Source organism: Hemiscyllium ocellatum, chromosome 35 (genome assembly GCF_020745735.1).
Source record: "Hemiscyllium ocellatum isolate sHemOce1 chromosome 35, sHemOce1.pat.X.cur, whole genome shotgun sequence".
Classification (NCBI taxonomy): Eukaryota; Metazoa; Chordata; class Chondrichthyes; order Orectolobiformes; family Hemiscylliidae; genus Hemiscyllium; species Hemiscyllium ocellatum.
Window position 1 is genome coordinate 19,872,517 of NC_083435.1, and position 13,028 is coordinate 19,885,544.

At 43.3% G+C, this 13,028-nt stretch overlaps 1 protein-coding gene across 5 annotated transcripts in view; it reads right to left on the reverse strand.

The window, feature by feature from the left end:
• The window catches only part of LOC132832449 (RNA-binding protein 4B-like), a 119,874-nt gene that overhangs the window by 43,389 nt on the left and 63,457 nt on the right, over window positions 1–13,028 (reverse strand). The window contains exon 6 of one of the 5 annotated variants that reach the window (XM_060850450.1): window positions 2,792–3,067. The exons of the other annotated variants lie outside the window; for them this stretch is intronic. Coding sequence (XP_060706433.1) covers window positions 2,875–3,067 — 193 coding nt within the window. The 3' untranslated portion in view covers window positions 2,792–2,874. Of the gene's footprint in view, window positions 1–2,791; window positions 3,068–13,028 lie in introns of those variants that run through there. 5 annotated transcript variants of the gene reach the window in all.

Consider the following 13,028-nt stretch of genomic DNA (forward strand, 5'->3'; position numbering starts at 1 on the left):
ACAACTTTAAGAATTGCAGGGAGAGATCCAGCCAGAGGGGCGAGTGCAGAGGAAGTGTATCAGGGAGTAGCAAAGGCAAGTTGGAGGGTCAGCAGGAAGAGGATAGGCATCAACAAATTCAGTACGCATCATGATGTTGAACACTTCTCCGAGCTTACTAAAAAAGGCATTCCTGATGAAGGGCTCCTGCCCAAAACTTTGATTTTTCTGCTCCTCGGATGCTACCTGACCTGCTGTGCTTTTCCAGAACCACTCTAACCTTGACTCTGATCTCCAACATCTGCAGTCCTCACTTTAGTTTACTCTACTCACACTGTCTAACACTCTTGGTCACTTGTAGAGACTTATTACTTGACACTCCACTCACACCATTTGCACCATCTTCTAATTTCTCTGCCCTTGATCTCTCTGCCCATAAATCTTATGTTCTGTGTGCTTTCCTCTCACTCCACCTAACAAGGGGGTTATGCTTGAAAGCTTGTGATTTCAAATAAATCTGTTGGACTATAACCTGGTGTCATGCGATTTCTGACTTTGTCCACCCTAGTCCACCACTGGCACCTCCACATTAAGAAACAAAAACAAGGTAGAGACACAGAGCAGTATAGGGAAGCAATATCAGTTTAGATGCTAAACAACTCAAAGGAGGAATGCCCACAATCAGAATTACAGGAACACACCTTGTAGGGTCATGAGTTGGATGAAATTATAGATTTAGGGAGAGGCAAGAGGGAGGGATTTGGGTCGAAGATAGAGATTTATAAAAGCAATTGCTTCACTGCAGACCAGCAAACACAATGCTGGTTAGAGAATGGGACTTCGTACAAGAAGTATGGCTTTACACCTCTGAGAGTAACATGTGCTAAAGCAGTCAGCAGTGCATTGGAATAGTTGAGCTGAGACACAACAGACAATGGATGAGGGTTTCAGTAACTGAACAACTGAGGGAGGAATTCAACATTATGAATCCGGACTTACCAGAACCTGGTATTGTGTCAAATACAATGCCAAGTAGTGACTAGTCTCGTTTCAGCTTCAAACAGCTGCCAGTGGGAGTCATGGAGTCAGTGGTTGTGGAATGTATTTTGTGACTGGAGCCAAAATCAGTAGCTTCTTTGTACTCAAAATATAATAGGAGAAAAGGTTTTGCTTGTTGAACATTGAACAAGCAGTCTGAAAAATTAGTATAAGAACAGGTGTCAGGAGAGATATGTGTGTGATGGTGCTTGATATCATCATGTGAAACATGCCAATGTTAAAAATACACCAACTTGAAAGGGAGTTGGAGAGAAGGCTATCTCCTTGACTGAAGTGGGATCAGTGCAAATGGGCCCGTGGTCACTGGTAGGTCTGTATCTAACACAGCAGCGAGGGCCGGAAATGAATGGTAAAATGGTAGATGACCATCATGAAATCTTAGATTAAGGCAAAATTCTGTGGACGCTGGCAGTCTGAAACAAACACAAACACAAAGAATCGTGGATGAACTTGGCAGATCTGGTAGCATTTGTGGAGCAAGAAGCAGAATTAACATGTCAAGTCTGGTGTGACTCTTCTCCAAGAAGTGAACTTGAAATATTAATTCTATTTCTCTTTCCATAGGTACTGTCAGATCTGCTGAGTTTCTCCAACATTCTCTGATGGTTCCTGAAATCTTAGATACATGTCCTGTGTTCATAGCTTCAAGTTTAAACAAATAAAGGACACAAGGTAAACTACCGGCCTTTAAAAATAAACTTTAGTAATGAGTGCTTAGAGACAGAGGCACTCCGTGTCAGATAGTTGCTTTCTTCAGGTGGAAGATTCACTCTGGAAGATGGAGGAAGGCTAGGGGAAGAGTTCCGTAACAGTTCAGTTAAAGGGAAAAATAATGGCATCACAAGCTACTAAGATCAACACTTACAATGCAAAATACCAGTTCATCCTCTGCAATCAGTGAATCAATTTTTACTGTCATGGGTTGTACACCTTCCCTATTCAGCTAATGGATCTAAACAGTTGCTTCTTAATAAATTTAGGCTTATTACTCATGAAAGTTTGATTGCTGATCTTAGGTATTTGCAGCTCCCAAATTCATAATCTCTCACAAGGTTCATTGGAAAGCATTTGAGTAGATTGCTAATTGCCAATCTGCAGGCTTTTCAGGAAAGCCTGCAGTTTGGATCCCACTGATCTACCAATACTTCATATCCCACAAAAATAACAATGCTCTGATGTCTGCCTCTGATCCAGGAGCTCTAGGCTCAAGTCTACTTCAAGCTTTGATGGCTAAGAAATATACATTTATAATGCAACAAAGTGTCAATATGCAAATTCTTCCAATATGCACCATTGGCAGGTACTAGATCACGGCAGATTCCTAGTGAGCCATGTGTAGAAGGAAACTGCAGTCTCTACCATCATCAGAAATTACTCTAGGCCACAACAATGCATATAAAACCAGATGTTACCACTTGGCCATGGTATGCTCAGCTGGTTGGATGGCACTGTGGATCGGATTAGTATGAAAAGTGTGGGTTTTGATGCCTGTTGCAGTTGTGTTTGGGGACTTGCCTTTTTGCCCGATTTGGTCTTCAGCAGAAAATACAAGAAGTAAAATGGTAGAAATGCTTTTTATCAGAAACATGTGCAATTGAATATTCATTCATAATAATTCAGTTTATTAGATTTTAGTTGAGTTATTTATTGCTAGAGTGCTTTTCAGTCTGCCTTCAATAAAATAAAAACATTCAACATCATACTGCAATAAAATGCTCACAACGTAGCAGCTGAATCTAAACCCTGGGAGAAATTGCCAGAAAATAAGTTCAAAGAGCCTGAAGAACAAAAACAAGGCATAAGCGATCAGTGGGTTACTATTTAATAACATAAACTTTATACAGCGCTGGCTGAATAGGAATATGACAGCAAATCACAATTATATATCACTATTAGCATCACAAAATTACAGAATGGATTGGACGGGTTGGTATGAAAGTCTGTTTCCGTGCTGTACAAATCTATGACTCTAATTGTTGTAGTCCAGAAGGAGGCTAGGTGGCCCATCATATCTGCACCTGTCCAAAGGCTGTTCACAGAAGGATAATACTGCAATTTTTGACACTGAATCCTCTGATTTCTTGAACAAGTAAAGGAGCAAGATTTCTCTCAGTCATTCACAAGTATGATGAGAGAATCAGTAACCAACAATGTGTTTTAGTTTAAAACAAATAATATTGTGGTGTCTGATTCCTCACTCTGCGTCTCAGTAGCCTGATATGAGTTGACCAAACAAGATCACACCATTTCAGAGAATAAAGTCTGCAATATTTTGACATTCTATTCAATATGCTGATTGCATAAGCACAAAAAATCGACTTACCGTGCTCCACTGTCAGTACGCTTCATTGGAACAATGACTGATAGTTTGCATGTGGCTTATTGTTTCTTACTTGCATATTGCAGGATATGCCTAGCTTCAATTGACAGATCTATTACAAATTAGTGGAGTATATAGTTACCAACAGTAATGAGACAAACATAATCTACATGGGCTGTGATATCAAATCAACATCTGAATGCTGGGTTGTTGGTGTTGATGGGTCAGAGGTCACACTGAGTCTGTTCAATACAACCCTTTTGGTGAGCAAGAACATTCCCTTTGCTATGTCGAGCTTATTTTCCAATACAGCAGCACAGTTTCAAAACTTAAAGCTCGTATAAGGCCTTTTACACTTTGCTTCAATATTTGAAAATGATACTCTGGTATTTCTACCACTGATTAATTGAAGCTTTGGAGAAAATATTAAACTAGCACATTGGGTTGGGGATCTCAAGTGATCAAATAATATTCTATTTTTTGCATTAAGATCAATTTCTTCCCCACTGATTTCAAGTCATTACAATCAAATGGAGCAAACACAAACACTGCATCCCTACTTGCCTCAACCTATCAATATTTCAACAGGCAGTTTAAATCACCAACACATTCTTAACAATACTGGTTGAGGGCCACGAAATAACGACTCATCCAAATTTCTTGTTAATGCAGCAGTTTACAAAGCAGGTCCGGAAGTAAACTGAAGCAATGTGTTCACACCAACCAGCATTTTCTCAGAGAACAGAAAAATCTCCTGGATGAGAATCATGGATGACTTCAATTTAATTGGAAGCTCCAAGGAAGCGTGGGCAGCCTATCTCCTAACATTACAAGGAAGTGTTTTAGGCTACAAAAAAAAATTTGAGTTGCTGTCCCACCAAACTTCACCATATCTGGTCATGAGAACAAATGCCAGTTGAAGAGTAAGTTGGAGGAAATGCAGAATTTTATACTAAACCTTTTCACCTAGCACATTTTGGCTTTGTTGTTTGCTTTCTTCACACACAGATTAGATTAGATTCTTGACAGGGTGGAAACAGGCCCTTCGGCCCAACAAGTCCACACCGCCCCTCCAAAGAGAAACCCACCAAAACCCATTCCCCTGCCCTACATTTACCCCTTACTAATGCATCTAACACTATGGGCAATTTAGCATAGCCAATTCACCCGACCTGCACATCTTTGGATTGTGGGAGGAAACTGGAGCACCTGGAGGAAACCCACGCAGACACGGGGAGAATGTACAAACTCCACACAGTCAGGCGGGAATTGAAACCAGGACCCTAGTGCTGTGAGGCAGCAGTGCTACCACTGAGCCACCATGCCACCCTAAAACGATGATGAATTAAAGTATGTATTTGTCGTTGTAATCTGTCCCTTAACTAAAGGATAATGTCTTTTGAGTCTTCTTGGAAACCCCATAAATGAAGTCTGAGCCATTTTCTCACCGTGCAAAATTGGATTTAAATGAATTGTTTGAAGCTTGGCATCTCTGATGTTGAGACCCTCAGGTGGAGGCCAAGGTGGATATTCCATTTGGCATTCCTCACTGATGACTGTTATAAATAGTTCAGACTGATATTTTGCACTGATGCACTAGGCTCCATGATCGGTGAAGAAGGCGATATTGTGAGAGCTAATGGAATCATAGGTTGAAATATTCCGCAATCCCATTCGATTCCAGAAGGGTTCCAGTGGATTGGAAAACTGATAATATTATGCCCTTGTTCAAGAAGGAAGGGAGAAAGCAAGTAGGAAATCACACGCCACTTAGCCTAACATTTGTTCTAGAGTCCATAATTTGGAAGTAATATCAGTACATTTAGAAAAGTTTAACAAAATTATCAGTGCGAGCAGGGTTTTGTGAACAGGAAATCATATTTGACAGGGTTGCCAGAGGGTTTGAGGATATCGCATGCAGAGTTAATAAAGGGGAATCGGTAATTGTAGTGTATTTGGATTTCAAACATTGAATAAGCTGCCATATAAATGTTTATTGCACAAAATTGAATGGGTTCAGAAAAGATTTACAAGAGTCTTGTTATGATTGGAAGGTGTGGACTAGAGAGAGAGATGGAACAGGCTGGGGCTGTTTTCCTGTTGTGGTTTCCCTCACCCCCTCCGAGGTTGGGGGTGTGTGACTTTACAGAGATTTATAAAATCTTGAGGGGCACGGATAGGGTAAATATACAAAGTCTTTTCCCTGAGGTGGGGAAAATCCAGAACTAGAGGCAATAGGTTTAGGGCGAGAGGAGAAAGATTTAAAAGGGATCTAAAGGACAACATTTTCATGCAGAGGGTGGCATCAGCTGTCACAAGAGGTGGTGGAGGCTGGTACAATGACAGCATTGAAAAGGCATCTGGATGGGTACATGAGTAGGAAGGATTGAGAGGGATATGGGCCAAGTGCTGGCAAATGGGACTAGATTAATTTAGGATATCTGGTTGGCATGGACGAGTTGGACCTGAATATTTCCCTGCCATACACCTCAATGACTCCAAGCAGATCATAGTCATAGCATGGACTGAGCATTGGTGAACTCACAGAAAACTGAGTTATGACTAACAGATCTTTTTCAGGTGGAACAGCACAGAACTGTGTCATAACGATCAATATAGGGCTTCAATTATTCTTCTTACTAACCTATAGGGGTAAGAATGTAATTTATCTGAAATTCCTAATGATGTAAAAATTGGTGGCATGTCACGATTACATAAGGAATCTGCAAGGGAATACTGACAAGTTGGAAGGGTGGTCAATATCTTGACAGGTGAAATTTGATGTCGTGAAGTGTGAGGCCATGCACTTTGCAACGACGAATTAAAAGGAAGATGAGCAGTTAAATGGAAAGAAACACCAAAATAGTGCAGAACAGAAATATATGGATACTTGCTCTCTCATCATAAATGCTGCCTGATCTACTGTGATCTCCAGCATTTTTTGTTTCCAGTTGGGATCTGAATGTTGTTTTGCATGAAATTCAAAAAAGTAGTAGGTAGGTACAGAAAATAATTAAGAAAGCAAATTGAATTTTGGCCTTCAGAGTCATAGTCATAGAGATGTACAGCATAGTGACGTTCAACCTGTCCATGCCGACCAGATATTCTAACCCAATCTAGTCCCGACTGCCAGCACCCGGCCCAGATCCCTCCAAACCCTTCCTATTCAAATACCCATCCAGATGCCTTTTAAATGTTCCAATTTAGCCTCCACACTGCCTCTGGCAGCTCACTCCATACATGTACCACCCACTGTGTGAACAAATTGCTCCTTAGGTCTCTTTTATGTCTTTTCCTTCTCAACCTAAATCGATGCCGTCTAGTTCTGGAATCCCCCACCCCATATCTATTTATGCTATCCACGCCTCTCATGATTTTATAAACCTCTATAAGGTCACCCCTCAGCCTCCCATGCACCAGGGAAAACAACCCCAGCCTGTTCAACCTCTCCCTATAGCTCAAATCCTCCAACCCTTGCAACATCCTTGTATATCTTTTTTGAACCATTTCAAGTTTCACAACATCTTTCCAATAGGAAGGAGACCAGAATTGCACGCAATATTCCAACAGTGGCCTAACCAATGTCCTGTACAGCCACAACATGACCTCACAACTCCTGTACTCAATAAAGGAAAGCATACCAATCACCTTCTTCACTATCCTATCTACCTGCGACTCCATTCAAGGAGCTATGAAGCTGCATTCCAAAGTCTCTTTGTTCAGCAACACTCCCTAGGTCCTTACCATTAACTGTATAAGTCCTGCTAAAATTTGCTTTCCCAAAATGCAGCACCTTACATTTATCTAAATTAAATTCGATCTGGCACTACTCAGCCCATTGGCCCATCTGATCAAGATTCTGAAGTAATCTGAGGTAACCTTCCTCATTGTCCACTGCACCTCCAATTTTGGTGTCATCTGCAAACTTACTATCTATATCTCTTAAGCTCATATCCAAATCATTTATATAAATGATGAAAAGTAGTGGACCCAGCACTCCACTGGTCACAGGCCTCCAATCTGAAAAAACCCTCCACTATCACCCTCTGTCTTCTACATTTGAGCCAGTTCTGTATCCAAATGGCTAGTTCTCCCTGTATTCCATGAGATCTAACCTTGCTAACCAGTCTCCCATGGGAATCTGTTGAACACCTTACTAAAGTCCATACAGATCACGTCTTCCACTCTGCCCTCATCAATCCTGTTTGTTACTTTTTCAAAAATTCAATCAAGTTTGTGAGACATGATTTCCCAAGCACAAAAGCTAAGCTGACTATCCCTAATCAGTCCCTGCCTTTCCAAATACATATACATCCTGTCCCTCAGGATGTCCTCCAATAACTTGCCCACCACTGACGTCAGGCTCACTGGCCTGTAGTTCCCTGGCTTGTCCTAACCACCTTTCTTAAACAGTGGCACCATGTTAGCCAACCTCCAGCCTTTTAGCATCTCACCTGTAACTGTCGATGATACAGATATTTCAGTAAGAGACTCAACAATCACTTCTTGAGCTTCCCACAGAGTTCTAGGGTACACCTGATCAGGTTCTGGGGATTTATTCACTTTTATGCATTTCAAGACATCCAGCACTTCCTCCTCTGTAATATGGACATTTTTCAAGATGTCACCATATATTTCTCTATATTCTATATCTTCCATGTCCTTTTCCACAGTAAACACTGATGCAAAATACTCATTTAGCATCTCTCTCAACTCCCGCGGCTCCAAACAAAGGCCGCCTTGCTGATCTTTGAGGGGCCATATTCTCTCCTTAGTTACTCTTTTGTCCTTAATGTATTTGTAAAATCAGTTTGGATTCTCCTTAACTGCATTTGCCAAAGCTATCGCGTCTCCTTTTTGCCATCCTGATTTCTCTCTTAAGTATACTACAACTGCCTTTATACTCTTCTAAGGATTCACTCAATCTATCCTGTCGATAACTTATATATGATTCCTTCTTTTTCTTAACCAAACCCTCAATTTCTTTAATCATCCAGCATTCCTTGTACCTACCAGCCTCTCCTTTCACCCTAACAGGAATATACTTTTTCTGGACTCTCGCTATCTCATTTCTGAAAACTTCTCATTTTCCAGCCGTCCCTTTACCTGTGAACGTCTGCCCCAATCAGTTTTTCAAAGTTCTTGCCTAATATCGTCAAAATTGGCCTTTCTCCAATTTAGAACTTCAACTTTTAGATCTGGTGTATCCTTTTCCATCACTATTTTAAAAATAACAGAATTATGTTCGCTGGCCCCAAACTGACACCACTTTCCAGGAGTAGGTCAAGTTTTGCTCCTCTCCAGTCAGTACATCCACATACTGAATCTGAAAATTTTCTTGTACACACTTTCGGGACACCACCCACACCCTCCACCTCCTCCAGGATTTTCATTTCCCCGGTCCCCAACGCCTTATTTTCACTATGGACATCCAGTCCCTGTACACCTCCATCCCCCATCACGAAGGACTCAAAGCCCTCCGCTTCTTCCTTTCCTGCCGCACCAACCAGTACCCTTCCACTGACACCCTCCTTCGACTGACTGAACTGGTCCTCACCCTGAATAACTTCTCTTTTCAATCCTCCCACTTCCTCCAAACTAAAGGAGTTGCCATGGGCACCCGCATGGGCCCCAGCTATGCCTGCCTCTTCGTAGGATATGTGGAACAGTCCATCTTCCACAACTACACTGGCACCACCCCCCACCTTTTCCTCCGCTACATCGATGACTGTATCGGCGCTGCCTCGTGCTCCCACGAGGAGGTTGAACAGTTCATCAACTTTACTAACACCTTCCATCCCGACCTGAAATTCACCTGGACTATCTCAGACTCCTCCCTCCCCTTCCTAGACCTTTCCATCTCTATCTCGGGCGACCGACTCAACACAGACATCTATTATAAACCGACTGACTCCCACAGCTACCTGGACTACATCTCCTCCCACCCTGCCCCCTGCAAAAATGCCATCCCATATTCCCAATTCCTTCGTCTCCGCCGCATCTGCTCCCAGGAGGACCAGTTCCAACACCGCACAGCCCAGATGGCCTCCTTCTTCAAGGACCGCAGATTCCCCCCAGACGTGATCGACGATGCCCTCCACCGCATCTCCTCCACTTCCCGCTCCTCCAACCGCCACCAAGACAGAACCCCACTGGTTCTCACCTACCACCCCACCAACCTCCGCATACAACGTATCATCCGCCGTCATTTCCGCCACCTCCAAACGGACCCCACCACCAAGGATATATTTCCCTCCCCTCCCCTATCAGCGTTCCGCAAGGACCACTCCCTTCGTGACTCCCTCGTCAGATCCACACCCCCCACCAACCCAACCTCCACCCCCGGCACCTTCCCCTGCAACCGCAGGAAATGTAAAACTTGCGCCCACACCTCCACACTCACTTCCCTCCAAGGCCCCAAGGGATCCTTCCATATCCGCCACAAGTTCACCTGTACCTCCACACACATCATCTATTGCATCCGCTGCACCCGATGTGGCCTCCTCTATATTGGTGAGACAGGCCGCTTACTTGCGGAATGCTTCACAGAACACCTCAGGGACGCCCGGACCAACCAACCCAACCACCCCGTGGCTCAACACTTTAACTCTCCCTCCCACTCCACCGAGGACATGCAGGTCCTTGGACTCCTCCACCGGCAGAACATAACAACACGACGGCTGGAGGAGGAGCGCCTCATCTTCCGCCTGGGAACCCTCCAACCACAAGGTATGAATTCAGATTTCTCCAGTTTCCTCATTTCCCCTCCCCCCACCTTGTCTCAGTCGGTTCCCTCAACTCAGCACCGTCCTCCTAACTTGCAATCTTCTTCCTGACCTCTCTGCCCCCACCCCACTCCGGCCTATCACCCTCACCTTGACCTCCTTCCACCTATCCCACCTCCATCGCCCCTCCCCCAAGTCCCTCCTCCCTACCTTTTATCTTAGCCTGCTTGGCTCTCTCTCTCTTATTCCTGATGAAGGGCTTATGCTCGAAACGTCGAATTCTCTATTCCTGAGATGCTGCCTGGCCTGCTGTGCTTTGACCAGCAACACATTTTCAGCTGTGATCTCCAGCATCTGCAGACCTCATTTTTTACTTAAAAAATTCCTGTCCATCTAAACCTTTAACACTATGGCAGTCCCAGTCTACGTTTGGGAAGTTAAAATCCTCTTTCAATACCACTCTCTCATACAGATAACTGAGATTTCCTTACAAATTTGTTTCTCAATTTCCTTGTGACTATGAGGGGATCGATAATACAATCCTAATAAGGTGATCATTCCTTTCTTATTTCTCAGTTCCACCCAAATAACCTCCCTGGATGTATTTCCGGGAATAACCTCCCTCAGTACAGACGTAATGCTGTCCCTTATCAAAAATACCACTCCCCCTCCTCTCTTGCCTTCCTTTCTCTTCTTTCTGGAGCATTTGTATCCAAGAATATTAAACAGCCAGTCCTATTCATCCCTGAGCCATGTTTCTGCAATCGTTATGATATCCCAGTCCCATGTTCCTAACCATGCCCTGAGTTCATCTGCCTTTCCTGTTAGGCCTCTTGCATTGAAATAAATAGTTTAATTTGTCTGTCCTACCTTGTTCACTACTTTGTCCCTGCCTGCCCTGACTTTTTAACTTGCTTCTGTTCTCAACTGTACCAGTCTCAGATTGATCTCTTTCCTCACTATCTCCCTGGGTCCCCCCTGCCCACCGTACTAGTCTAAATCCTTGTGAGCAGCTCTAGCAAATCTCCCTGCCAGTATAGGTCCAATCTGTCCTTCTTGTACAGTTCACTTCTACCCAAAAGAGCTTCCAATGATCCAAAAATGTGAATTCTTCTCAAATACACCAGCTCCACAGCCATGCATTCATCTGCTTTATCCTCCTATTCCTGCCCTCACTAGCTCATAGCACCGGGAGGAATCCAGATATTATTACTCTCAGGGACCTCCTTTTAAAATTCCTGCTTAATTCTCTGTAATTTTCCTTCAGTATCTCAACCTTTTCCCTTCCTATGTTGTTGCTTCCAATGTGTACAATGACCTCCTGCTGGCCCCTCTCCCCCTTGAGAAAATTTTGCACCCTCTTTGAGACATCCTTGATCCTGGCACCAGGGAAGCCACACACCATTCTGGGTTTTTGTTGCTGGCCACAGAAATGTCTGTCTGTAACCCGGACTACAGAGTCCCCTACCACAATCGATATCTTGGAACCCGACGTACCCCCTCATTACATTAGAGCCAGTCTCAATTCCAGAAACTTCGCTGTTTGTGCTACGTTCCCCTGAGAATCCATCACCCTTTATATTTTCCAAAACAGCATATTTGCTTGGAATGGGGATAATCACAGAAGACTCCTGCATGAACTGCCTATCTCTCTTACTTTTCCTGCAGTTAACCCATCTATGTGACTGTATCTGTGACTTTTCCCCCTTACTATAATTGCCATCCATTACATCCCCTTGCTCTGTAAGTTCCTCATTGCCTCTGTCTCTCCAACCAATCCATTCAATCTGATAGGATTCGCAACCAACCGCATTTATTGCAGATATAATCCTCAGTAACCCATAAAATCTCCCTAAACTCCCACATCTAACAAGAAGAGCATATCACTTATTGCAAGGCATTTGGAGGGAAAACAAATTGGGCAATCTTCTTACAATTGGGCAGGATGTTGGTGGCACCATTCTGGGAATACTGTGTTATGTATAGTTATGGTCCCCGTATTGTACTTTTTGAAGAAGTGAGAAAGAAGATTGAAGAAGGCAGAGGAGTGGATATTGTCTACGTGGAATTCCACATGGTAGGCTGGTTAATAAGGTTAGATCACATGGAATCAAGGGGGAGATAGCTGATTGGATACAAAATTGGCTTGAAGGTAGGAGACACAGGGTAGCTATAGAGGCTTGCTTTTTGGACTGGAAGCCTGTGACCAGCGGTATACCACAAGGATCAGTGCAGGGTCCACTGCTTTTCATCACTTATATAAATGATTTGAATGTGAATATAGGAGGTATATTCATAAGTTTGCAGATGGCACCAAAATAAGTTGACTCCTGCACAGTGGGGAAGGTTATCTCAAGAGTATAAATGAGACATTGATCAGATGGGCCAATGGGCCAAGGAGTGGATTTGGAGTTTAAGTTACATGAATGTGAGGTGTTGCATTTTGGTAGTAAGGCAAACCGGGGCAGGGGTTATACAGTTAATGGTAAAGCTCTGGGGAGTGCTGCAGAACAAAGAGACCAGAGGTGCAGGTGCACAGTTCCTTGAAAATGGAGTGAAACATTGACAGGATGCTGAAGAATGTGTCTGCACACTGAGTATTAGAGTTGGGAGGTCATGTTGCAGTTGTACAGGACAGTGGTGAGGTCACTTTTGGAATACAAAATAACATTGGAAACAACATACAATTCTGGTTGCCCTTTGATACAAAAGATATTGTTAGACTTGAGAAAGTGCAGAAAAGAATGTTGTCAGGAGAGGAGGGTCTGATTTATGGGGAGAGTATGAATAGATTGGAGATATTTTTCCTGGAGTGTCAGAGGCTGAGGGGTGATCTTATAGAGGTTAATAAAATCATGAGGGGCATGGATACAGCAAATAGCCAAGGTCTTGTTCCGAAAGTAGGGAAATCCAAAACAGATGGTACAGGTTTAACGCGTGAGGTG